Below are 24,999 nucleotides of genomic sequence, written 5' to 3'. Positions count from 1 at the left end.
GGTGAGGGGAACCCAGGTACAAAATAATGCCTTAAGAGTGAGGGTAGCCCTGATCAGATCAGGAAAGTTTGTGCTCTGTGTTATGTCTGTATAGGAAGCTAGAAAAAAAAATTGGGAGGAGGGAGAGCAAGCACCTGAGGAAGGGAAATGTACAGTGAAGCCTGGGGAGATGAAACTCTTCATGCCCAGTTTGGTCTTCTCTTCATAAGTCTCAGGTCTAGTCCAGGTTTGTCTTTGAACAACCTGCTCCCCCACCCTAATGTAAAGTTGGTGGTTTCTTCCTAGCATTCTAAGCTTCTCCATTCTATACCCCTTAGTGAATCTCCAGTCTCCCATGTCTCATTTGTATTTATTTCTGGTCCCAGCATCCCTTGCTACATCAACAGTTGTTCTCTGAAAAAGAAGGCTGATAAATTCCTTCCCACTGAGGTGCAAATGGTTGATAACAGCATTAAGGAAGATTGACCACTAACTGGATCACAGCCTTTAGCTAGAGGGATGGAATTTCTGGTAGAAGCCAGAGGATAAGAGAATTTTTTTTTTGTTTGTTTTCCTAAATCACACCATGACATTATGGAAGCATCACTTAAGATCAAGGCCAGCCTTGTTCTTGTGCCTATAAGGTTCTTGAACCTATCAGAGAAGGAGTCTCACCTTAGAACAGCTTACAATGAAGAAAACTGACTGGTAGAAGAATGGCTTCCAACTCAGCTACTCTACTAGCATATGGTGGGAATTGTAGGGGTCCTGGTGTGTGTGTGTGTGTGTGTGTGTGTGTGTGTGTGTGTGTGTGTGTGTTTCCTGCATTCTGCCATATATCCAGTAGAGTTATCCCAATAGCTTTGGTCTCCACTTCCTAGCAGTCATATTCTAATCTAACACACCAGAATGCCCTCAGAACCCTCTCCCAGTCATCTTTATGTCCCTTCCTCCTTTCTACCTTCCAGAAGTATAGATATTATGTCAGTAGTAAGAAGAATGTTGTTCAAAGAGAGAGGCTAACCCTGTGAATGGGGGATCTTGTAAAAAATAAGGGCTTATTCCATGCCTATGGAGTCCTTGTAGCCTAGGAAGGGAGAATGGGAAGGGTTAGTGTGAAGTCAGTCTGGAATGAGGTTTGTGGGTGCCATCAACCTCATCTAGGCCTTCATCACCTCCTGGATCCTTTTAAAACAGCCTTCATATACTCTTTTCCCCTTCTAATCCATCCTACACACTGCTGCTAGAATGGTCCAATTTGCTTCATGTCATTACCCTGCTCCATGATTCTCTATTGCTAATTATGTGAAATCTCACCTGCTCAGCTAGATTCAAGGCCCTTCTCAAAATCTCCATATTTCATTATTCTTCTTTATCATTGTACCTTCAATCATTCATTCACTCACTATGAATTTGAGTGCCTATTCTATGAAAATGGATGTGATAATACCTGCCTCCATGTCTTCGTAGAATATGTGCCATCTTTATACCCTCTCCCTAAAATGTACTCCTAATTCCTCTCTGCTCATTCTTGCCTCCTCCCTTTCTTAAAAAAGAAAAACAAACCAAGCCCAATAGTTCCTTCTACGAAGCCTTCCAAAATAGCACCCAATTTTGACCCAGTCTTTTTTCTGTACCTCCATAGCCCTTAGAATCTTGGAATTCTAGATGGCTAGAGCTAGAGAGATAGGAGGGACTCTAGAAATCATAGAGCCCAGAATTCTTAACATTTTTTGGATCATGAGACACTTTGGTCAGTTAGAAAAGCCTGATGAAAAGAATGATGTTTTTAAAGGCATAAAACACATGAGATTACCCAGAAAACAAATTATTTTGAAATACGGTTATCAAAATATATTTTAAAATTTTCACAAATCCCAGGTTAAGAACCTCTGATTTAACCCAATCCCCATCATTTTACAGAAGAAACTGAGATGTAGGGATGACAAGTGGCTTACTTATAGCTAGACGGTTTGTAGGAGAGTATGCTTTGGGAAACTAGGTAGTGCAGAAGATAGAGAACTAGACCCGGAGTCCAGGAGGACCTGAGTTCAAATCTGATCTCAGACATTTACTAGCTATGTGACCCTGGGCACCCTGTTTGCCTCAGTTTCCTCATCTGTAAAATAATTGACAAACTACTCTAGTATTTTTTTGTCAAGAAAACCCCAAATGGGGTCACCAAGAGTTGAATGACTAAAATGACTGAACAAAAAAATACTTTATGCACTTGATGATGAATGTTTCTTGTTAATTTCCTTCTGATATTCTTTTAATTCCTTTCAGATATTCTTTCTGCATACGTTTAATTTCCTCCAAATAGATTATGGGTCTCTTGAGGGCAGGGGCCCCCTCCTCATTATACTTATTCACTCCTAGGAACTCACTCAATTCAAGCTATTTGTTGTCAGTAGAAATTGGGTCATAGGATTTTAAGTAATCCATTCAAACACTCTAACTCCCCCTCTTCCTCCAACCTTCTCCCAGTCCTGCTGCCGCCATTTTACTAATGAAGAATCTTCAGCCCAGGGAGGTATGATGTTTTGCTCAAGATTATACAGGCAGTGCATAGCAGAAGCATGATTCAAAATCATGTCTTATCCAGTACTCTTTCCATTAAACAATACAGCTTCTACCCTGTCTCCAGAAATGCCTTTACCCTAGGAACTCCAAGGGATGTCTGAGAAGCAGTGGAAAGACCACTTATTCTTGAGTTAGAGGACTTGGATTAAAATTCTGCTTCCTTTCCTTAATACTTGAGTGGCCTTGTGCAAATCACTTAACTACCCTGAAGCTTGGTTTTCTAATCTGTAAAATGGGGGCAGGGCATTGGACTAGGTGATCCCTAAGGTCCCTTCCAGATTTAAATCTGTGATCCTGTGGTTAGTCTTTTTGAACTAGACATGCCTTAGGGAGAGAACTTTTTCCCAGGTGCCAAGGTCCCTAGGGACATGGTCAGAGGAGCATGCTCCTAATAAAGGAGCAGCTAAGTGATGCAGTAGATGGAGCATGGGTTTTGGAATTATTTTCCGGATTTCAAATCTGGTCTCAGACATTTACTAGCTGTGTGACCCTGGGCAAGTCACTTCACCCTGTTTGCCTCAGTTTCCTCATCTGTAAAATGATCCAGAGAAGGAAATGGCAAACCACTCCAGTATCTTTGCCAAGAAAACCCCAAATGAGGTCACAAGGGTCAAATATGACTGACTGAAAAACGACTAATAAAAGGACAAAAGAGAGACAAAGGGGAAGATGGGACCTTCTTATTTCTGCTTTTAAGAAATCAGGTCATAGGTTGGGGAAGGTGTTTGGGGGTGAGGATAGGAGAGTAGAAGAGAGAAGAGAGTAGTATCATGCCAGGTTGGGCTTGGAATTAGAAATGGGGAGTGGGGTGGGAACTGCTGGGCAGTACCCAAAAGCATCTCTCTTCAGTTTGGCCCACATGCCAGTGAATGGTACTACTGGAGGAGCAGTGCTGCTGTGGTATGGGTAGAGCAGAAAGCAATGTGTGTTGGGGGAGAGAAAGACAGAGAGAGGGAGGGGGAGGGGAGGAGGAGAAGGAGAGGGAGAGAGCGGGGGGAGAGGGAGAAAGAGGGGAGAGAGGGAGAGGGAGGGGAGAGACGGAGAGAGAGGGGAGGGGGGGGGAGGGGGGGGGAGAGGGAGAGAGAGAGGGAGAGAGAGGGGGGAGAGAGGTGGGTGTATTTTCTTCTCTAGAGTGTCATCTGTGACACCAGACTGATGGGTTGGGAATGGGGGGAAAGGTAATGGTCTTGGTGGGGTGAGGTGAGGAGAGAAGAGGAGATAGGAAGGATAGAGGTTGGAGGTAGGGAGTAGAGGTAGGGAGGACTTTTCTAGAGTGGAAAGCTGGTCATAGAAGAAGATAGTTGTAGTCATAGATAACCTAGGCATAAGATTTAGATCTGGAAGGGATCTTTGAGACCATCCAGTCCAATCTAAGAGATGAAGAAACTAATGACTAGGGAAGAGAAATGACTTGTTCAAAGTCAGTATCAGAGCCAGAATTTGAACTCTGGTCCTCTGACTGTAGATTCCTTGCTCCTTCTACTGACCCATGATTTCTTGTTCAATAGCTAACTCCATTTCACAGGCTCTTGGAATCATAGATTGATGGCTGGAAGGGACTTTAGAGGTTACTGAGTCTTCATTTTACCTTCATTTTACTCTGAGGCCCAGAGAGTAATGTCACTTGCCTTAGGTAACAACTGGCAAGAGGAGCAGAGTCAGGATTTGAATCCAGGTCCTCTGACCCTGAATCCTGAACCCCTTCCCCTCCACTGCAGCATTCCTTACCATATTTCACAGGCTCTGCCTGAATCTGCTTTCTTATAGTCGTAACCATTCACCACCAAAAGGCATATCAGGTTGCTTGCTACCTTTGTTTGTTTTTAAAACTTTTATTATTGAGAACTTAAAAATTTTTTTACATCACCTTCATTTCCAGATATATCCCTCTCCCTCCCCTACCTAGTGAGGCAACCCTTTTTAACAGAGATTAAACAAGAAAAGGCAGCTTAGTACAACTAACCAACCCACTGATTATCTGATAGTATATGCTACATTCTATACCTGTAGTGCTCCACCTCTGAAATGAAAAGTCTCTCTTTTCTGGGGGGGAAGGGGGAGGAAGGATGAGCCTCATACACTTACTAGCTGTGTGACCCTGGGCAAGTCATTTAACCTCTGTTTGCCTTAATCCACTGGAGAAGGAAATAGCAAACCACTCTAAAGAGAACCCCATGGACAGTATGGCCCACAGGGTCACAAAAAATTGGACACCACTGAACAAATGTGGATGGGATCCTTCTAGGCTCTGGGAAAGATACAAGTCCCTTCTTTCCTAGAACCTATGGATGGGTAGGAGAATAAGACACAAACCAAAGTAACCATAGTATATGAAGCAATATGGCAGAGTCTTGAGGAAAGAGGGTTGTACGTGCAATACAGGGGCCCAAAGCTAAATCTCAGTGTGGCCATAGTGAGGTCACTTACCCTAAATCTCAGGGCTGATAATGTCTGCCCTACCTAGCTCACAGGCTTGTGATGGGTCAACCTTAGAGCCCTATAGAAATGTGAATTGTCTTGATGAGAGGCAGAGCTGTGGAGAAGAAAGAGCATTGGAATTATCTTCAGAGAATCTAAGATTTGGAAGGGACTATGGATGTCATTTGGGCAGCCAGATAGTGCAGTGGATTGAGCCTGGGATCAGAAAGACTCATCTTCCTGAGTTCAAATCCAGCCTCAGACATGTACTAGCTGTGTGACCCTGGGTAAGTCACTACACCCTATATGCCTCAGTTTCCTCATCTGTCAAATGAGCTGGAGAAGGAAATGGCAAACCACTCTAGCTTCTTTGCTAGAAAACCCCAAATGGAGTCATAAAGAGTCAGACATGACAACAGAGGCCATTTAGCCCAAGCTGTCCTCTAACAGGAACCCCATCCACAATATCCCTATCAAATGGTCATGTTCAGCCTCTACTTTTAGACCTCTAGGGATGGGGAATTTACTATTTCTGGAGATGGCCTATTCCATGTCTGTTATTATTTGTAAAGTACTTACTTAGCACAGTGCATGGAACTCAGTAGGTGCTTAATAAATGCTTGTTCCTCTGGCCTCAGACACTTAACACTTGCTAGCCGTGTGACCTTGGGCAAGTCACGTAACCCAATTGCCCTCCAAAAAAAAATAAATGCTTGTTCCCTCCTCTCCCTCCCCCCTTTTATGCATCCCTAATTGCTGAAAAAAATTTTTTTGTCTCCCATTACTTCTAGCCTAAGTTTGCCTCTATGGAATTTCCACCTATTAATTCCTAGCTCTGCTCTGTAGGACTAAGCAAAACAAATCTTATCCCTCCTTCCCTTGATTTCTTGTTCAGTGATTTTAGTCATGTTAGACTCACTGTCACCCCAGTTGGGGTGTTCTTGGGAAAGATACTGGAGTGGTTTGCCATTTCCTTCTCCAGCTCATTTGACAGATGGGGAAATGGAGGCAAACAGGGTGAAGTGAATTGCCCAGGGTCATGCAGCTAGGAAGTGTCTGAGGCTAAATTTGAACTCAGGAAGATGAGACTTCCTGATTCCAAGCCCAGTGTTCTATCCACTGTGCTACCTAACTGCTCTCCTTCACTTGTTAGCCCTTTGTAAATTTGAAGGCAGTTATCCTATCTCTGTCTCCCACCTCCTCTAGTCTTTTCTAACTTCAGGCTTAATATAGTAATAAGTGACACACATAGAAAGAACTTTAAGGATTAGGAAGTGCTTTACATACATTGGCTCTTATGATCCTTATAAACAGCCTGGGGAGGAAGGTATATTGATAATATTCCCACTTTACAAAGAAACCAAGACTTGGACTGCAGAGTGACTTACTCAGGGTCTTCAGCAGGTGTCAGGCATAGATGTGCCTCTCATCAAGGCTTGTACCCATGAGTTTGATTTATTTTTTTTTAAGATGAGCATTCATTAAATACACAATCATAAAAACATAGTTTTTATTAATCAAAACAATTTTAAAAATTAACAGCAGTAAGACCAGAACCCAGATAGTTCCTCAGTTGAGTTTCGGTGCCCTGTTGTCCCATGATGTTTTTCTTGCTTTAGGTGATTCTTTAGAGAAACAGTTCTTAAAGTGTGATCCAAGGATTACTGGGAAACCCTAAGATCCTTTCAGGGGGTCCAGGAGATCAAAACTATTTTCATAATAATGCTAAGATATTATTTGCCTATTAAAATAATCCTCACCTTTCCAACCATGTCTCTGAGACCAGATTTTCTTAATATACTTCAACCAAAACAACATATCAGAACAGATTGAATACAGAAACAGGAGAATTCATCTGTCTTCTAATAAGTCAGACATTAAAGAGATTTGTAAAAAGATGTAAAACAGTGCCACTTCTCACTAAATCTTTTTTATTTTGGAAAATAGTTATTTTTCATAACTACTCAATGTAACTATGCAATAGGTTTATTATTATTATTATTATTATTATTTTTTGCTTGTTTTTTTTGAGGGGGGAAGGCAGGGCAATTGGGGTTAAGTGACTTGCCCAAGGTCTCTTGACTAGTAAGTGTTAAGTGTCTGAGGCTGGATTTGAACTCAGGTTCTCCTGACTCCAGTGCTGGTGCTTTATTCATTGTGCCACCTAGCCACCCTGTAGGTTTATTATTTTTAAGCAAATGAATACATATTTTATAAATTGATCAGTTTAAATATGGTAAATATTGATAGATAAAATCTGTATAAACAAAAGGGTCTTCAATAATTTTTAAGAGTGCAAAGGAATCTCAAGACCAAAAAGTCTTAGAACCTCTGTCTTAGGGCATGGTTTCTAGCTCCCTCCTCATCACAATCACTCTGCTTTGGTCGCGTCCAAGTTGCCCAATGTCTTTCCTAAAATGCGTTTAGAAGACCTGACCCTGACACTAGCTGTGTGACTTTGTGCAATCCATGCCTCTTCTAGCCTCAGTTTCCTATCTGTAAAATGGGGTTAATAGTTGCACTTCTGGTCATTGTGTGGAGAGTTAATTGTCAGCTGAAAAGCTCCAGTAAGGTGAGCCATTGTTATAAATAGTTGTAATTTCTAGTGCCAGGGCTCAGGGAAGAGATTTTCAGGCAGGCTGGCCCTTAGGATTACACCACGGAGACAGCTTGCCTCCTCCCCATTCATGTAGGCTAGTTGGCCTCTTTTTCCTGCCTTCACAGACAGTCTTGAGCTGTTTGCCCAAGCATGCATCTTTGAGATGAGCAACCCCAAGCGGGAGGGTGAACAGCCCAAAAAACTCTGAGGCAAAGGAGAGGAAAATATCCAAACAGAAACCTGGTGTGGGAAGAACTCCCTAGCTGCTCCCATCCCCTAGGGCAGTGGTTGGCCACCTTTTCAACCGGGCATTACATGGTTCCAATTCTTATTGTTTTGGTGTGTGGGGAGAGCTGGGGAAAATGGATTGGGGGGAGGGGTTGGAAGCAAGGTTAACCCTTTGGGGGCAAAGCACCGGGGAGGAGGGCAGTGTTACCAAGGGAGCTCTGGGGAGGGTGGGAGGAGAGCTAGCTGCAATCTCCCTGGCCAGGAGTGGGATCTGACAGGCAGTATGCTGTTCTGGGTGTACAAGTCATTAATTGCCAACCCCAACCAAAGAAGGCTGGGTTATCTTTGGAGTGATGGGAGAACTAGTAAAGATCTGAGCATTCTCATTAACCCTTTCAGGTCACTGGTAAGATCTGTGTTTTACAAAGGATGGGATGTCATAGGGGAGATTCAGAACTCTGGTCACAAAACTTGGTCCACAGATATCTAGCAGTGATGGAGCATGGCTCCAATGTTGTTGTTCAGTCTTTTCAGTCATGTCTGACTCTTTGTGACCCCTTTTGGGGTTTTCTTGGCAAAGATACTGGAGTGGTTTTGTATTTCCTTCTCCAGCTTATTTTATAGATGAGGAAACTGAGGCAATCAGGGTGAAGTGACTTGACCAGGGTCACACAGTGTCTGAGGCCAGATTTGAGCTCAGGAAGATGAGTCTTTCTGACTCCAGGCCTCACACTCTATCCTCTGTGCTGCCATGACTCCAACAAAATCCCAAATATGGAGTCAGTTTATGCTGTGCATCTGCCTGCTGTGCCTAGAATCATAGAAACTTAGCACTGAAAGGTCCATTAACTACTAGTCTGACTTTCTACTCTGCGCCAGAATTGTCTCTGTAGTGTCCACCAAAGGTAGCCATCCAGCCTCTACTAGAACACTTCAAGTGACAGAGAACTCACTATCTTACAAGGCAGATAACTAAGTAGTATAGCAGATAGAGTGCTAGCCTTGGAGTTGTGTGAGATACTGGACAAGTCACTTAATTGCTGTCTGCCTCAGTTTCCTCATCTGTAAAATGGGGATAATAATAGCACCTACATTTCAAGATTGTTGTGAGGGAAATGAGATGACATTTGTTGAGTCTTAGCAGTGTCTGGTACATGTTGTTGTTGTTGAATCCTTTCAGTCATGGCCAGCTCTTTGTGACCCTATTTTGGGTTTTCTTGACAAAGATTCTGAAGTAGTTTGCCATTTTCTTCTCCATTTCATTTTACAGATGAGGAAACTGAGGCAAACAGGGTTAAATTACTTGTCCAGGGTCACTCAACTTGGGTCCAGATTTGAATTCAGGTCTTCCTGACTCCAGAGCCAACGCTCTCTCTAGTGTGCCACTAGCTACCATGGTAGACAGTAGATGTTATATAAATGCTAGTTGTTGTTGGACATCTTTAGTTATTAGAAATCTCCTTCTATTGACCTGAAAACTGTCGACCCCTACCATCCACCCATCTGGCCTAGTTTGGTCTTCTGAGGCCAAGCTCATCCACATGATAATTCTTTGTTTTCAAAGATTGGTATAATGTCTCTACCCTCCCTTCCCCATTCTCTTCCCCAAATCTAAGTCTTTTCTTCTCCCAACTGAAACCCCTAGGTTTCTTTAACTGCTCTACATATGACAGTCTCCAGACCCTTCCCCAATCTTGTCACCCTCTTATGGGTGGATGGTCAACGACCCTAAAAGAATATTTTCCTTTCACTCATTCATTCAACAAACATTTCCTGTACTGTCCAACTAACAAGTGACTAAGGTTGTGTGAGACGCTGTCCTAGGTACTTATTCTCACAGCCACTGCACTCTACTGATTGAATACAGCATGTAAAGGTTATTGTTTTGAACATGGAGAGTGAGCAAGCACTGAGGGGGTACAGTGTAAAGGTTCCCTGCTGGAGTTGTTAACTGAACTGAACTTTGAAGGAAGCTAGGGATTTCAAGAAGTGAAAGTGAGGCAGAAATGGTGGAACAGCTTATGCAAGGCTCTGAAGGCAGGAGATGGGGTGCCAAGTCCTGGCAATGTGGAATAGGCTAGTTGGGCTGGTGAAGGGGAAGGTGTAGTAAGCCTAGAAAAGAAGTCCAAACTTCAACTGTGAAGGACTTTAAATGCTGAGCAGAGTGGTTTGCATTTAGCCTAGATGCTATGGGAGCCATTGAAGTTTTTAAGCAGAGGAGTAACAAAGTCCAACATATGTTTTAGGAAGACTATTTTGGTAGCCATGTAAAAGATGGATTGGAGATGGAAGATGCAAGAAAAATTTATAAATATTTAAATATATTATGTACTAGGTGCTGGAGGAGGTATGAAATTTGAATAAGAGATAAATTCCCACCTAGAACTTATATCTATCACTCAACCAAAATGTGTTTTCTTGCAATTTCTACAAATTGGAGCAATTTGAAATTCTTTCTCCTTAGGTACAGGAACATACTAGGGGTGTGGTACAGTATGGAGGTGGGGTAGAAACCAGACAGGCTCTGGAAGTTGTTGGGCACCTGAGGCTTAGATCTTTCTGGGTGGACCTCCCTAAATACAAAGTCTATTTGCTCCCAAGTTGTACAGTGGCTGCCTGGGCTTGCAAATTCTCAGAACTTTAATCCTCTCAGTAAAAAAATCATTATCTGGAATGGGATGTAGATGAGCTTGCTTTATCTTGGTGATGTAGGATATAGCAGAAAGAGCACCAACCTTGGGATCTGGGTTTGGATCCTTGCTCTATCACATACTGTCTGTGTGGTCAAGAGTAAATCCCTTAATTTCCCTGGGCCTCAGTTTTCTCATTTGTAAAATGGGAACAACACTGACAACCTAATTCACAGGGCCAGTGTGAAGAAACTGCTTTGTAAAGTGTAACTTTGTTAACAATGAGTGTGACTCATTGTTATTGCTGGGAAGAGGCATTCTCTATTCTCTATATCATCAGAGCCAGGAGGAAGGGTCTTTGTGAGCAGATATTTCTGGTATTTCTGCCAGGATTTATTTCCTGATTTCTGTTCTCGTTGTAATCTTCTTTAGCCAATTGACCAACCAGCATTTATTAGGTGTCTGCTGTGTTCCAAGGTCTGTGCTAGGTTCTGGGAACACAGAGACAAAGATTTTTTTTTTAATGTAAATGTACTTGCCCTCCAGGGGGTACATTCTATGGGAATATAGCCCACAGATAAATATATGTAAAACATGCACAAAGCAATGGAAGGAAACTCTAACAAGTGGAAGATCAGGAAGGGCCTTGTGCAAAAGGTAGCGCTTGAGCTGAATCCTGAATGAAGCTGGGGAATTCTAAGAGGTGGAGGTGAGGGAGGCTCTGCCTGGTGCAAAGGTAAGGAGATGGGAAATGAATGTTGCACACGTAGGCAGTTTGTTTAGAACATAAAGGATGTGTAGGAGTAATGAATGTGTAATAAGGCAGGTCTAAGACTATGCAAAGCTTTAGATGCCAAATAGAAGAGTTTGTATTTTACCTAGAGGTGAGAGGGTGACACCATTGCCAGACCTATGTTTCAGAAATTGTGCTTTGAGATCTGTGGGAACAAAGGACTAATCTGAAGCCAGGAGACCAGCTAGGGCAATAGTCCAGGTAAGAGGTGGTGGGAGCTTGGACTAGGGTGGTAGCTGGGTGAGTGGATAGAGGGAAATAGATGTGAGAAATTTTGTGTAGGTAGATTTGACAAGACTTGGCAGCTGATGGAATGTGGGGGTGAGGGAGAGGGAAGAGTTGAGGATGACTCTGAGGTTATGAACCTGAGTGTCTGGAAGAAATTGGGAGAAAGTAATAAAAGCATTTTTATTTTTTTGCTTTTTTTTTTTTGGAGTGGAGAAGGCAGGGCAGTTGGGGTTAAGTGACTTGCCCAAGGTCACATGGCTAATAAATAGTCCATGTCTGAGGCTGGATTTGAACTCAGGTCCTCCTAACTCCAGGGCTGGTATTCTATTCACTTCATCACCTAGCCACCCACATAAAAGCATTTTTAGGTTTGCAAAGTGCTTTGCATATACTATCCCATTAATCCACTTAATAGCCTTGTGATGTAGGTGCTATTATCTCCATTTTACAGATGAAAAAACTGAGGATGGTAGAGGCTAAGTGACTTGCCCAGGGCCCTACAGCTAGTAAGTGTCTGAGGTAGAAAATGAGCACAAATCTTGATTCCAAATCCAGAGTTCTAGCCACTCCTTCATCTAGTGGGTTTGAGGGCAAAGAGCGATTTCTCCTTCAGACATATTGTGTTAAAATGTCTGTGGGACATCCAATAGGAAATGTCCAATAAGCATTTGCAGATACTGGGACTCGTCATCCCTTTTGATGATCGAGAGGCCCCATAATGGCAGCCTTGTCAATCCCTATGATGAGGAGAAAGATCTAGCTTTCGAATTCAGTCTAGGAGTTTTATAGATTTGCTGAGAGTGACCAAAGCAGTCAGTAAAGGGAGCTGCCATTCCTATTTTCTTGTTGTTAAGTTTTTTTTCATTTATTTCTGATTCTTCCTGACTTCATTTGGGGTTTTTCTTGGTAAAGATACCAGAGTTGTTTGCTATCTCATTCTCCAGATCGTTTTACAGATGAGGAAACTGAGGCAAATAGGGTTAAGTGACTTGCCCAGGGTCACACAGCTGGTAAGTGTCTGAGGTCAGATTTGAACTCTCAAAGATGCATCTTTCTGGTTCTGAGACCAGTGCTCTATCTGCTGTGTCACCTAGCTGCCTTTTCCATTCCTATAGGCTGAAGAAAATATTCAATGAACATATTTTCTAGCCCTTTATTAGACTCCACACATACCCCTTCCTCCCATTCTGGACCTTGGGATGTAAAAATTTGAAGGGGCCTTAGATCTTTTTTTTTTTTCCCCAAAGCAATTGGGGTTAAGTAACTTGCTCAAGGTTACATAGCCAGTTATTTCTGGGTGTGGTGCTAAGTATCTGAGCCTGGGATGTCATCCCGACACTGGAGCCGGTGCTCTTACTCGCTGTGCTACCTGGCCGCCCCGGGGCCTTAGATCTTGGGGGAATTTATTCCATTCTCCCCATTTTACAGAAGACAAAACTGAGGCCTGGAGAGGGGAAATGTCCTGTCCCAGACCACACACATATTACTGGTGACAGAGTTGGGACTAGAAATCTGGCATGTTATAGTAGGAACTCCTTTCACAAATGGGATGGGTTAGGTGGCTGCTGCAATTCCTTCCAACTCTGTAATCCTGTAATTCTGTCTCCTGATTCTTATAGCCCAGGCCTGTTCTCAGTACCAGAGATCATAGATCTAAAAGATCTAGGAGGGCCCTTAGAAGCCATGTTGTCCATTTCCTTCATTTTGCAGATGAAGGACCTCAGGCTGAGAATTATGAAGTGCCTTGTCTAAGGTCATGAAGAGGTAGGATTTGAACTCGGTCCTCAGACTCAAAAATCCAGGCTTCTTTCCATTGTACCCCATTGAGGCTTAATAGATGTCACATCCCCACCTCAAACATTCATTCTCATAAGGCCAGACTCACAATCAAATATATTTAACCTAGGTTCAATTCCTAACTCAGACATTTATTGGCTGTCATGGTGGGTAAGTCACTTAATCTTTCTCAGCCTCAGTCTCCTTGTCTGTAAAATGGGGATACTGAGACCACGGAGTGTTGCTATGAGGTTTGACTTGGATAATGGTTGTATGTAAGCACTTTGCAAACCCTGTTTATGACAAAAATTATGATTATTATTCCATTGAGGATTATTTGCCTTCTCTCAGGTGGGCAGGGCATTCAACTGTGCTAAGTATGCTCGACAGGAAGGGCAGGACATAGGAGAATCAGAACACAGAGAGACTGGCCTTAATTATGAATCTACCGACAAATGTTCACTGAGCACCTCGGATGGCAGCCAAGCACTGTGCTAAGTGCCCGACTTCGGCCAACCATGAAATACATCCTAAGGATATATCCTTTGTGGCAGACAAGAGCACATGGAGAAAGGCCCTCTGTCAAGTGGCATGGGGGGAGGAGGGGAGGGCAAGACTCCCTCCCCAACTTTGTTTTTCACTGAGTTGCCCAGTGAGACCAGAGAGGAAAGAGACCCTACAGAAGCATAGCTCCAGATCTGTCTTTGGTTGATATAGGCCCAATTAAATTAGGTGTAATGTGTGCTATGGGGGGGGGGGGTGTTGTTACCTTTGCATGTTGAATCTTTAGGGGCAAAGACTGAGTTTCCTTCTTAATAAAAATAATGGTGAAGATCAATCAGTTAATCAAAAAGTACTTATTAATCCATTTTTCTGTCAGGCACTGGAGATAATGAAAAAAAGGCAAAACTAGTCCCTGCCCTCAAGGGAGCTTACCTTCTAATGGAGGAGACAACATAAAATATACATATTATATAATATATATTATGCATAACATTATTATATGTACATTATATATTAAAGAATACATATATATATAGTTGTTGCTGTGTTGTTTTTCAGTTGTTTCTGCCTCTTTGTGACCCCATTTTGGGGTTTTCTTGGCAAAGACACTAGAATGGTTTGCCATTTTCTTCTCCAGTTCATTTAACAGATGAGGAAACTGAGGCAAATAGACTTAAGTGATTTACCCAGGATCACACAGCTAGGAAGTATCTCAGTCTGGATCTGGACTCAGATCTTCCTGATTCCAGGCCTATTGCTCTATCCACTGTGTGTGGATAAGTGTTCTGCATATGTGCTGTGTGTGCTTATGTGTATATGTATATATATACACACACATAAACATATATAGACACACACATATATATATATGTGCGGCAGCTAGATGGTGTAGTAGATAGAGCACTGGGCTTAGAATCAGGAAGACTCATCTTCTTGATGAATCTGGCCTCAGACACTTAGTAGCTGTGTGACTCTGAGCCAGTCACTTCACCCTCTTTGCCTCAGTTTCTTCACCTGTAAAATGAGCTGTAGAAGGAAATGGCAAACCCCTCCAGTATCTTTGCCAAGAAAACCTCCAAATCGGGTCACAAAGAGTTGGACAAGACTGAAACAACTGAACAATAATAACAATGTGTACACACACACACACACAGAACTATATTTATATATACTTACATTTATGTAACCCTTGAAAGTTTATAGAACTCCAAGACATGCATTAGAACTTCTCTACATAGACTCACATGTAGCACCAGAAGGAACCTTAGGAGCTATCAATGCACACCTCTTTCATTGTATTGTTGGAGAAACTGAGGTCTGGAGAAGTTAGGTGACTTGCCCAGCTCACAACTAGTAAATGTCTGGAGTGGGATTTGAACCCAGGCTTTCCCCAGCTCCCAAGTCCAGTGCCCTATACCCACTACTTTTTGGTCTCAGAATCTTTTTACTCTCTTAAAAATTATTGAGAACCCTAAAGAGCTTTTGTTTATGTAGGTTGGATCTATTGATATTTACTATATCAGATGTTAAAATATCCTAGTATTTTGATAAATTGTTTTGGCCTCAAGGTTCCCCTGAAAAGCTCCTGGGCGCCTCTGGGGGTCCCTGGACCACACTTTAAGAACCACTGTATTGCACTATGGAGAATCCTCCAATCAGACTGGGAGCTTGCAGGGGTGCTGCCTTTCTCCCCCATCTCTGACGACAGGCACTATACCTGGTTTGTAACATCAACAATAATAATTATCAGAAAATGCAGCATAGCACAGCAGATAGAGAGCCAGACTCAGAACCAGGGAGACCTAGGTTCAAGTCCTACCTGTGACACATACTGGCTGTGTGACCTTGGGCACTTAACTTCTCAGGGTTCCAAGAAACTTTCTAAGACTATAAATGGAAGAGATGGTGCAGCCCTGCACTGGTAGAGAGAGTTTCCTTACCAGGAGTTCCTTATGTGATGGAATCACCTGCCTGGACAAAAATCGTGACCATAGTAACAACAACTCACATTTACATAGCACTTCTAGGTTTGCCAAGCTTCCTGTTCTCAGACTGATGGTTCCCCAAGGGCAGGGATGTGTCCACCTGAGCAGACTGATGGCTACCTGAGGGCAGGACTGCAGCTGTCTTGTCTAACACAACAAGGACTTTTCCCAACCTATGCTATTCTAAATGCCAGCCCTCTTCTAGCCCTCTCTCTTAGGTTCCACAATGACGTTTGGTAAGGTAACTGTACAACTGTCTTTTTGAGTCTCCGTCTCTTTCTCCTCCCTGTCCTTGTCTCTCTGTCTCTTTCTGTGTGTCTTTCTTTCTCTGTCTCTTTCTGTTTCTGTCTCATCTGTCTCTCCTCTCCTCTCCCTCTCCTTCTCTCCTCCATTTCCTCTCTTGCCCACCTCCACCAAAGCCCTGTAACTCTTGCTGCTCTGCTGGAATGGTAATTTTCTTGCTGCCACTGAGTTGGAAGTGAATTCCTTGTGCATTTGTCTCTTAGGTACTCTAGGGAGAAGGGCCTCTGGCTGCTGGCACCTCTGCTCTGCCTGCCTGGCCTTGATTTATGGAACAAAGGAAGACAAAGCTCTGGGCTTTTGTGTTGAGAGCTTAAGGGTTTTTCTTTCTTTGGGGGAGATTTTTTTTTCCAACTCTCCAGAGACAGATTCTGGAGAGAAAGCAGCTACAACCATTACCTCACACATTTCCACTCCCTGAAAGAGAGGGAGGGGGCAAGTGCCCTGCTCTCTGACCTCAGGAGGGGGGAACTGAGGCACAAAGGGTCAAGGGACCTCATCCAAGGTGCCCTGATGAGTCAGTGGCAGAGTCGAGAGAGATCCCTAGGTCTCTCTAAGGTCTCCTGTACCTAAGTGTATGAAAGTTCAGTCCACTTTCCAAGTTAATGGAAGGCAGCTTGAGTGAGCTATGTGTGGTTACACCATTCTCTTCCCATCCTCTGCCATCTTTCTGAGCACTCTTCCATGGTATTGATAACTCCTATTTATATATCTCTTTAAAGTTGACAACATCCTTTCCTTAAATTAGCCCTGTGATGTGGGTAGTGTAAGTATTACAATGCCCATTTTACAGATGAGAAAACTGAGGCTTGGAAAAGTGAAAGCCAGGTTCATGGTCAAATAACTACTATATCCTGACACCAAGTCCAATCTTGTTTTGTCTGTCCTGCTATGCTGTGATACCCCTGTGACTTTACTACCTGGCTTCCATCTTTCTGCTCCAACCCCTGAAATCATTCCCTCGCCATCCTCTCATTTTCAATATCTTCCTATCTACTGATTCTTGCCTCAGGCCTACAAGCATATTCAGAGCTACCCCATATTTACCCTTCATCCAACCCTGTCATTCTCAAACTATCATCCTATGACTCACCTCCCACACATTGTCAAATTAGGCAGCTAGGTGGTGAAGTGGATAGGGCACTGGACCTGGAGACAGGAAGACCCAGATTTAAATGTGGCCTCAGACACTTACTAGCAAGTCATTTCTCCTCCTCCATCTTCATCTGTAAAATGGGAATAATACTAGTACCTACCTCCTGGAGTTGTGGAGTTAAAATGAGATATTTGTAGCATGCTTTGCAAACCTTAAAATATATAAATATATATAAAATATTAATATATAAAAATATAGTAAGATATAATATATAAAATAATACAATACAATATAATATAATATAAATATAAAATATTATAGACAAAATATATAAATGCTAGCTATTGTTTTTATTAATAAATTCCTGGAGTCATCTACCTTCTGGTTACCTCCATTTCCTTAACACCTACTCACTTCTGAATCCCTTGTGATCACTTTCCAATCCCACCACTTGAATAAAATTGCTCTTTTCAATGGAGCCAGCAATCTTTTCACTTTGAAATCAGATGGACTTTTCTTGGTTCTTGTATTATTTGACTGTTGACCTGTTGACACTCCCTATCATGTCCTGAGCTCCCCTAAAACAATCTCTTCTTTCTTGCTTTTCTGTCTTCCTATTGCACTGTTCCTTCTCAGTCTCCTTTTCTGGGTCACCATCTATCTCCGGCTTTCTCCTCCTGGGTGTTTCCTAGAGTTTTCTTTTCCCCCTACAGGTTCGCACTGTCTCTTTCTCTCACACTACATCTCTTGCTTCCATGCATTTCCACAAACTGTCACCTACTCTGAGAATGGACTCTTATACAGAAGAAGGAATAGATTTGTTTTAAAAATAATTTATATATATATCTTCCTTTTACATCACTTATATTTCCTAATGTATTCCCTTTCTCTTTTCCAATTTCTCCCTCTCCCTCTCTGTCTCCCTCTCCCCCACACCCATCGCCCTCCTTTCCTTCCTTCCTTTCCTCTCCCTCCATCCTTCCCTCTTCCTCCTTTCCCCTCTCCCCTCTTCCCTCCTCCCTCTCTTTTTCTCTACTTCCTTCTCTCTCCCCCTCTCTTCTTCTCTTTCTTTCCCTTTGTCTCTGTCTCTTTCTCTCCCCTTCCCCCAGAGAGTAATCCCTTATGAAAAAGAATTAAAAGGCAGAAAAAAACACATTCACTGCTAAATTTCTAGAAAAATATAATCTATACGAGCTGCCTTTACTTCCTCTCCACCCACTCACTCCTCAATCGCTGCATTTAAGCTCTATCTTAACTGAAATTACTTTCTTTAAGGTCACCAATAGCCTCCTAATTGTTAAACTACAGGATCATAGAATTTAGAAATCATTTCCTCCAACTAACTCAGTTTGCAAATGAGACCTAGAGGGGGTAAGTGACTTGTCCAAGATCACTCAGGTGATCAGTGACAGGATTTGAACCTGGATCCTCTGACTCAAACCCAGCAGTTTACCTCTACCAGTGGCCTCTTCTTAGTTCTCATCCTGCTTGACAAGCCTTTAACAAGCTTGACTAAACCTTCCTTTCAATGTTCATTTTGCCCTTGACTTCTGAGACATGGTCCTTTACTTGTCTTTACTGGTATATGAGTCATGTTCTATCTCCTAGATGGGTTCATTTTTCTTCTCCTGTGCCTTGTGTATGGGTGCCCTGTAATGTTCTGTCCTGGACCCTTTCCTCTTCTCTCTTAGCAAATTTCACCCACTCCCTTGACTTCAGTTATCACCTCTGTGTACATTTTAAAATAAAATCTATATTTTCTGCACCAACTTCTTCCCTGAATTTCAGAAGTTCATCATCTCCAATGGCCCATCCCATCGGCCTCTCAAACTCAACATGTCCAACACCAAGCTTATTTTCTTTTTGACTTTACTCTATTTGTCAATGGAGTCATCATTCCCTCTATCTCCTGTGTTTTCACTGAGTCTTCCCCTCATCCTCCTCTCTGATTTTCCAGCAGTTACCAAAGCCTATTGATTCTGACTTTGAAACATGTCTTCAATTTCTCCTCTTTTTTCTATCTTAGTTCTCTGGTTCAGGGTCTCTTAACTCTCTCTTAGACTATCATAATAGCCTCCTAATTGGCCTTTCTGACTATAGTCTTTTTCTTTTTGAGAATACGTTTTACTGATGCTTTTTTAAAAAAAAACTTTTTTCCTTTTTCTTTTTTTCTATTTTAGTCTTGTGGTTTTGGTTTTTCAATGTACATCTGATATGAAATTAATCAAATATCAATAAAATAAACATTTCAATATACAAAAAAATAGGAAAAGAGGGTTACATATGAAATGGTAATACAGGTTTGCTTGTATTAATTGTATTAGTCAAAATACAGTTTTAACTGTATTACCTGGCAATAGCTATTAATAATAATGTAGTTTTAAGTGTATATTATGATAACAAAACTGACATGCTTGTTAGTGTCTCTGAAATTCTATCTGTTTTATTCTGGGCAATTATATTAATCGACAGTTTTATCCTTTCCTTTCTTTTTTTGTAGCATTACACTGTCTCCCCCCCCCCCAATTTCCTTTCCTCCCAAATAGAAACCCTTTCTTGTAAGAAAAAAGTCTAGCTAAGCAAAACAAATTCAATAGTTGTCCATTTCTGAAAATGTTAAATCTCATTCTGCATCATTAGTCTTCTGAAGTCATGACTAGTCATTGCCTTGTTTAGAATCCCTAAATCTTTCAAATGTGATTTTCTTTTTGTGGTCATTGTAGAAATTGTTCCTCTGGTTCTGCTCACTTCATTCTGCATCAGTTCATATGACTCCTCCCAAGTTTCTTGCAATCCATAATTTCTTTTCTTTTCTTTTTTGTCATTTTGGAGGGGGGAAGGCAAGGCACTTGGGGTTAAGTGACTTTCCCAAGGTCACACAGCTAGTAAATGTGTCAAATGTCTAAGGCAGGATTTGAACTCCTGACTCCAGGGCCTGTGCTCTATTTTTCACTGTGTCACCTAACTACCCCTGGAATCCATCATTTCTTAAGGCACAATGATAAAGTGGGTAGAGAAGCATGTCTTCAAACTAGTGTTGTTCTTGATAACAGACCCCCAAATCTGAAATAGTTTTAGAGGTCATTTGGTAGAGAAGAGTGTGTGGCTCCAAGAAAGGAGGTGTGGCTCTCTTTTGTCCAGGTTCTGGGAAGGTTTACATTATATAGAATTTAGAGAAAGATGCCTTCACATGAACCACATGTACACAATTAAGCACTTTTCCAAGGGAGCAACTTGAAAGCAAGGTAGAGTGAGAAAGATATGAGTAACTGTAAAATTTGTAAAATTTTCAATAAAATTTGGGTGAAGCCAAAGCAGAAGCTTGAGTAGAGCCATCACACGTCCTGGGTGTGGTAACCCAAAGCAATCCTGCATTCAGAGACAACTAGAACCTCTGGTATGAGGTCTCATACCTTTTCAGGGCTACTCATCCATCTTTGGTGTTCACCTGTCACTCAACTCTCATGTGTAGCTCCATGAAGCTATATATTACCCAGCACCACACCCCAGTAAAACTGTCTCAGCAGAGGGGCTAAACCAGATTTAGGGTAACCTAAAGGGCCTCAAATCTGTCCATGAGTTAGTGGGATGTCTACCCCACGCATGTTAAGACTTCCCCCCAGTGAAGTGAGCAAACTCAGAGAAGCAATTTCTACGATGACCAAGAAAAGGAAATCACCTTTGAAAGATTTAGGAATTCTAATCAAGGCAGTGACCAATCATGACTTCAGCAGACTCATGATACAGAATGAGACTTAACATTTTCAGAAGTGAAAGGAATGGTCAGATGAGAACAATTTGTTCTAATGGCCATGGAGGCAGCTGAAGCAGGAGCTTTGGAGTGCTTAGAGCTTAGTCAGACATCAAAGATGTCAAAATCATCCACTGCATCCCTGACTGTCACCAGTCATCTTGATTTTTGTCTTGCCACTGGACTTTGATGACTCTGGAAGACAGAGTGAGGGTGATGACTTTGTGCAACTCTGCCTCACTTAAGTTCAGTTCACTCTCAAGTCAAGACATATCCTTGTGACATCATTGGTCCTCTTTGAAAATGAAGGATGAACCACAACCCAAAATAAGAATGCTTTGGCAGGGGTGGAATACAGGACCTGGGGGAACCCCAAATACCTTGTAGTCATCTATAGCATTTCTGAATAGTTTATGAGAATCAGGTAACATTGTTGGTGCAGACAACTTTTAATCACAGAGGGTTGGATTTAAACAGTGTAATTTTTCCTCCAACAATATAATAAATAATTTTCCCTACAATTTCTTCTTTTGCGGTTTTCCAAAGGCCAGTATTTTCATATTAGCAAAAACATAGTTACAGAAGCAAAAACCTTGATACCTATTGGCTGTATGATCCTGGAGTTACTTAACTACTCTTTAATCTAGGCAACTCTATTAGACTATAAATGGTAAAGAAGATGCCAGCCTGCACTGATGAAGGGTGTTTGTTTATTTGGTGAATTCCCTCTAGCAGCCTCTTGTGGGTCCGTTTCACTTTTGTCTCTGTTTCCCCAGCACTCAGTACAGTGCCTGACACTTATAGATAGAGATAGGAACTGCTCTTGTAATTTCATTGATACAGAGAATTTCTGGATGAGGAAACTCTTCACCAATGCAGGTCTGCACCTTTTCTGCAATTTATTATCTGAGAGAGCTGTCTATGGTACTGAGAGATCCTGGGTTAGACAGCCACTATTTGTAGTAGGTGCTTAATAAATGCTTATTGATTGATGTGTGTGTGTGTGGGGGGGGGAAATCTTCAACAATTTTATCTTTTTTTTTTAAGCAATTGGGGTTAAGTAACTTGTTCAAGGTTACATGGCCAGTTATTATTGTTTTTGTGTGGGTGCCAAGTATCAGAGGCCATAACAGAACCCAGGTCTCCCAACTCTGGGGCTGGTGTTCTTACTCACTGCGCCACCTGGCCACCCCTCAGCAATTTTATCTTGTCCATTTCATTGGAGGAATCTTTTCTCTCCTCTTCTCCCTAGAGGAAGTCATTAGGAAGCTGCTTAATGTTATTGGAGGTTGCAGAGGGGCTTCTCAGATAGCACACTACTCCAGACTCCTGCCTCTAACAAGCCCAGATTAGCTATCACCTAACAGAGCCCTAAGACAATGGGACACACAGGACATATCAGATTTGATTGGCTCCAACTTACCTTTTCATTTTATTTTGTCTCACTCTTCCCTATGCACATTTGTCCTAGACTGGGTGATATGTTTCCAGTTACCCCATCTTTGAATAGGCTAATAAATACTCTACATAAACAAGGCCCTTTCCATTTCCTTTTTTTTTTTGAGATTCTTTCTCTGTTCAAATTGCTTTGTATTTATTAATCTTGTTATCTCTTGTACTACTCTCTCCTCAACAGAATAGAAGATCCTTCAAGGCAAAGATTGTTTTGTTTTTTCTCTGCCTCCTTAATGACTAATACAGTGCCTGATTCATACTAGTCACTTAATAAATTCTTATTATGTTGGCTCAACCTACCCATGAGCAACTGACATCTTTCCAATTGTTTAAATCTGACTTTGTGCATAAAGTGTTTTGCAGTTATGTTCACATAGTTCTTGGGTTTGTCTTGGCAGGTAGACTCCCAAGTATTATATTGTCTACAGTTATTTTAATTTTGTGTGTAGACAATCAGGGTTAAATGACTTGCCCAGGGTCACACAGCTAGTAAGTGTCTGAGTCTGGATTTGAACTCAGGTCCTCCTAACTCCAGGTCCAGTGCTTTATCTACTGTGCCACCTAGCTGCCCCTACAGTTATTTTAAATGGAATAACTTCTTTTAAAAATAATTAATTTATTTTTAGTTTTCAACATGCACTTCTATAAGATTTTGAGTTTTAAATTTTCTCCACCTCCCCCCACCCAAGACAGCGTGCAGTCTGATACAGGCTCTACATTACATTCATATTAAACATTTTCACATTAGTCATGATGTACAGAAGAATTAGAAGTAATGGGAGGAGCCGTGAGAAAGAAGAAACAAAACAACAAAAGAAAAGAGGAACAAATAGTATGCTTCCATCTACATTCAGCCTCCAGAGAACTTTCTCTGGATATGGATAGCATTTTCCATCTTCAATCTTTTGGGGCTGTCTCGCACAACGTGGTTGCTACTATGTAAAAAATGTTCTCCCGGTTCTGCTCATTTCACTCTGCATCAGGTCATATAAGTGTTTCCAGGTTTTTCTGTAATCTACCTGCTTGTCATTTCTTACAGCACAATAGTATTCCATTACATTCATATACCACAGCTTGTTTAACCATTCCCCAGTTGATGGACACATCTCTATTTCCAATTCTTTGCCACCACAAAAAGAGCTATTATAAATATTTTTGTACTTGTGGGTCCTTTTCCTGTTTGTATTATCTCTTTGGAATACAGACCTAGAAGTGATATTGCTGGGTCAAAGGTATGCATACTTTTTTGGCCTTTGGGCATAGTTCCAAATTGCTTTCCAGAATGTTTGAATTGGTTCACAACTAAATGGAATAAATTCTTACTGAATGAATTGAGGGAGAGGAATAGACAAGAGGCAGGAATGTCTACAAAGTTTTGAGTCATGGAGCTGACCAGGGTTAGTCGTCACATAGAAGAGGAAATAGGATCATCACGAAAGGACAGGATATCCAGTGTTCATGTGTTGTGTGTACATGTATATTTGTGGGTTTGTGCTCAGCATGGCGTGCCCACATCTGAGAAGGTGCTGTGGTCTGTGAGCAAATCAGAATTGAAACAGATCAAAGGAAATGCAGGATGCACAAATTTAGAGAATCTACCCCAAATGTTCACATGGACTATTTGTCCCTGACCTGTGGTAGAGGATTCAGAACTCGTATTGGTGTGATCAGCTGTAGCAGCAAGCACCCCAGCATCCCCAGGATGGCTGCCAACACAGGTTCCTAGATCTGCTTTTCTAAAGGAAAGCAACTCAAAATGGGTTAACAATCTTGCTTTAATCAATCAAACATATCATTTACCTAGTTTAGGGGGAAAAGTCAGCACCCTGAACTTCAGAGTATACAGATAGAAGTTAGAAGCAGAAGTAACAAGAAGACAGAGAAACATTTCAAGCAGACAGGCCTCCAACTATCTGATCATTACATCCATACCTAGTCAGTTACCAGAGAGGGAAGCATTAACATCTGGGTTTTCAAAGCCAGGGGGCTCTCAATGGCTGCCCAGAGTCTTGTCTAGTCAAATCACACAGCACTTCTCAAAGCGAGCCCCAAAGCAAAGCCTCACATCAGGGCTTATATAGCCTTCTCTTAGCTCAGAGAATGTAACAACCCTCTTGACCCACTGCCCAATCAAAAAAAATTCCCCAAAACCAAGCCTCCTGCCACAAGCTCCAGGTGCACTTACACCTATCAAAGGGCCTAGGGGCAGAGAAGTTCTTCAATTCCCATTCCCATAACATCAGCCACAGCTGGATACACTGAAACTTGGTTCTAGAGTAGTGATGTCATTTTGGTCCTCTTTGAGAATGAAGGACAACAACCAACCAACCAACCAGCTTAAAGTATTTAAAAGGGAAGGGTCATCACAAATGAGGTAGAGGCTTATTTGGAGGAGAAACCTTGACTGGTTCTATAGTCTTACCTGAGGCTCAGTCCCTTGGACCCTTGGTAAACTGAGGCTCTCCCTCTCTAACCTCCTCTTTTGTGCTGGGACCTCCCCTCTCCCCCGGCCTCTGGCAGTAATAATCTTTTCTTTTCCTTTTCTTTCAGGAATCTCCTGGATAAAGACATGTTCTCCAAGTCAGACCCATGTAAGTCCCTATACTGGTCTGGGATACTATTTGTTTTCTCTCTCTCTCTCTCTCTCTCTCTCTCTCTCTCTCTCTCTCTCTCT

General features: G+C 42.0%; 1 protein-coding gene across 3 annotated transcripts in view; it reads left to right on the top strand.

The window, feature by feature from the left end:
- CPNE5 (copine 5) overlaps positions 1-24,999 on the top strand; it is a 220,112-nt gene that overhangs the window by 1,340 nt on the left and 193,773 nt on the right. For all 3 annotated transcript variants that reach the window (XM_069073578.1, XM_069073577.1, XM_069073579.1), the window contains exon 2: positions 24,876-24,916. In XM_069073578.1, the coding sequence (XP_068929679.1) occupies positions 24,876-24,916 (41 nt within the window). The remainder of the gene's footprint in view (positions 1-24,875; positions 24,917-24,999) is intronic.

This window comes from Petaurus breviceps, unplaced genomic scaffold (genome assembly GCF_028583685.1).
Source record: "Petaurus breviceps papuanus isolate PSGF00001 unplaced genomic scaffold, PetGlider_PUasm1.0 90865, whole genome shotgun sequence".
NCBI classification, from domain to species: Eukaryota; Metazoa; Chordata; class Mammalia; order Diprotodontia; family Petauridae; genus Petaurus; species Petaurus breviceps.
This window is presented reverse-complemented; position numbering and strand designations above follow the sequence as displayed.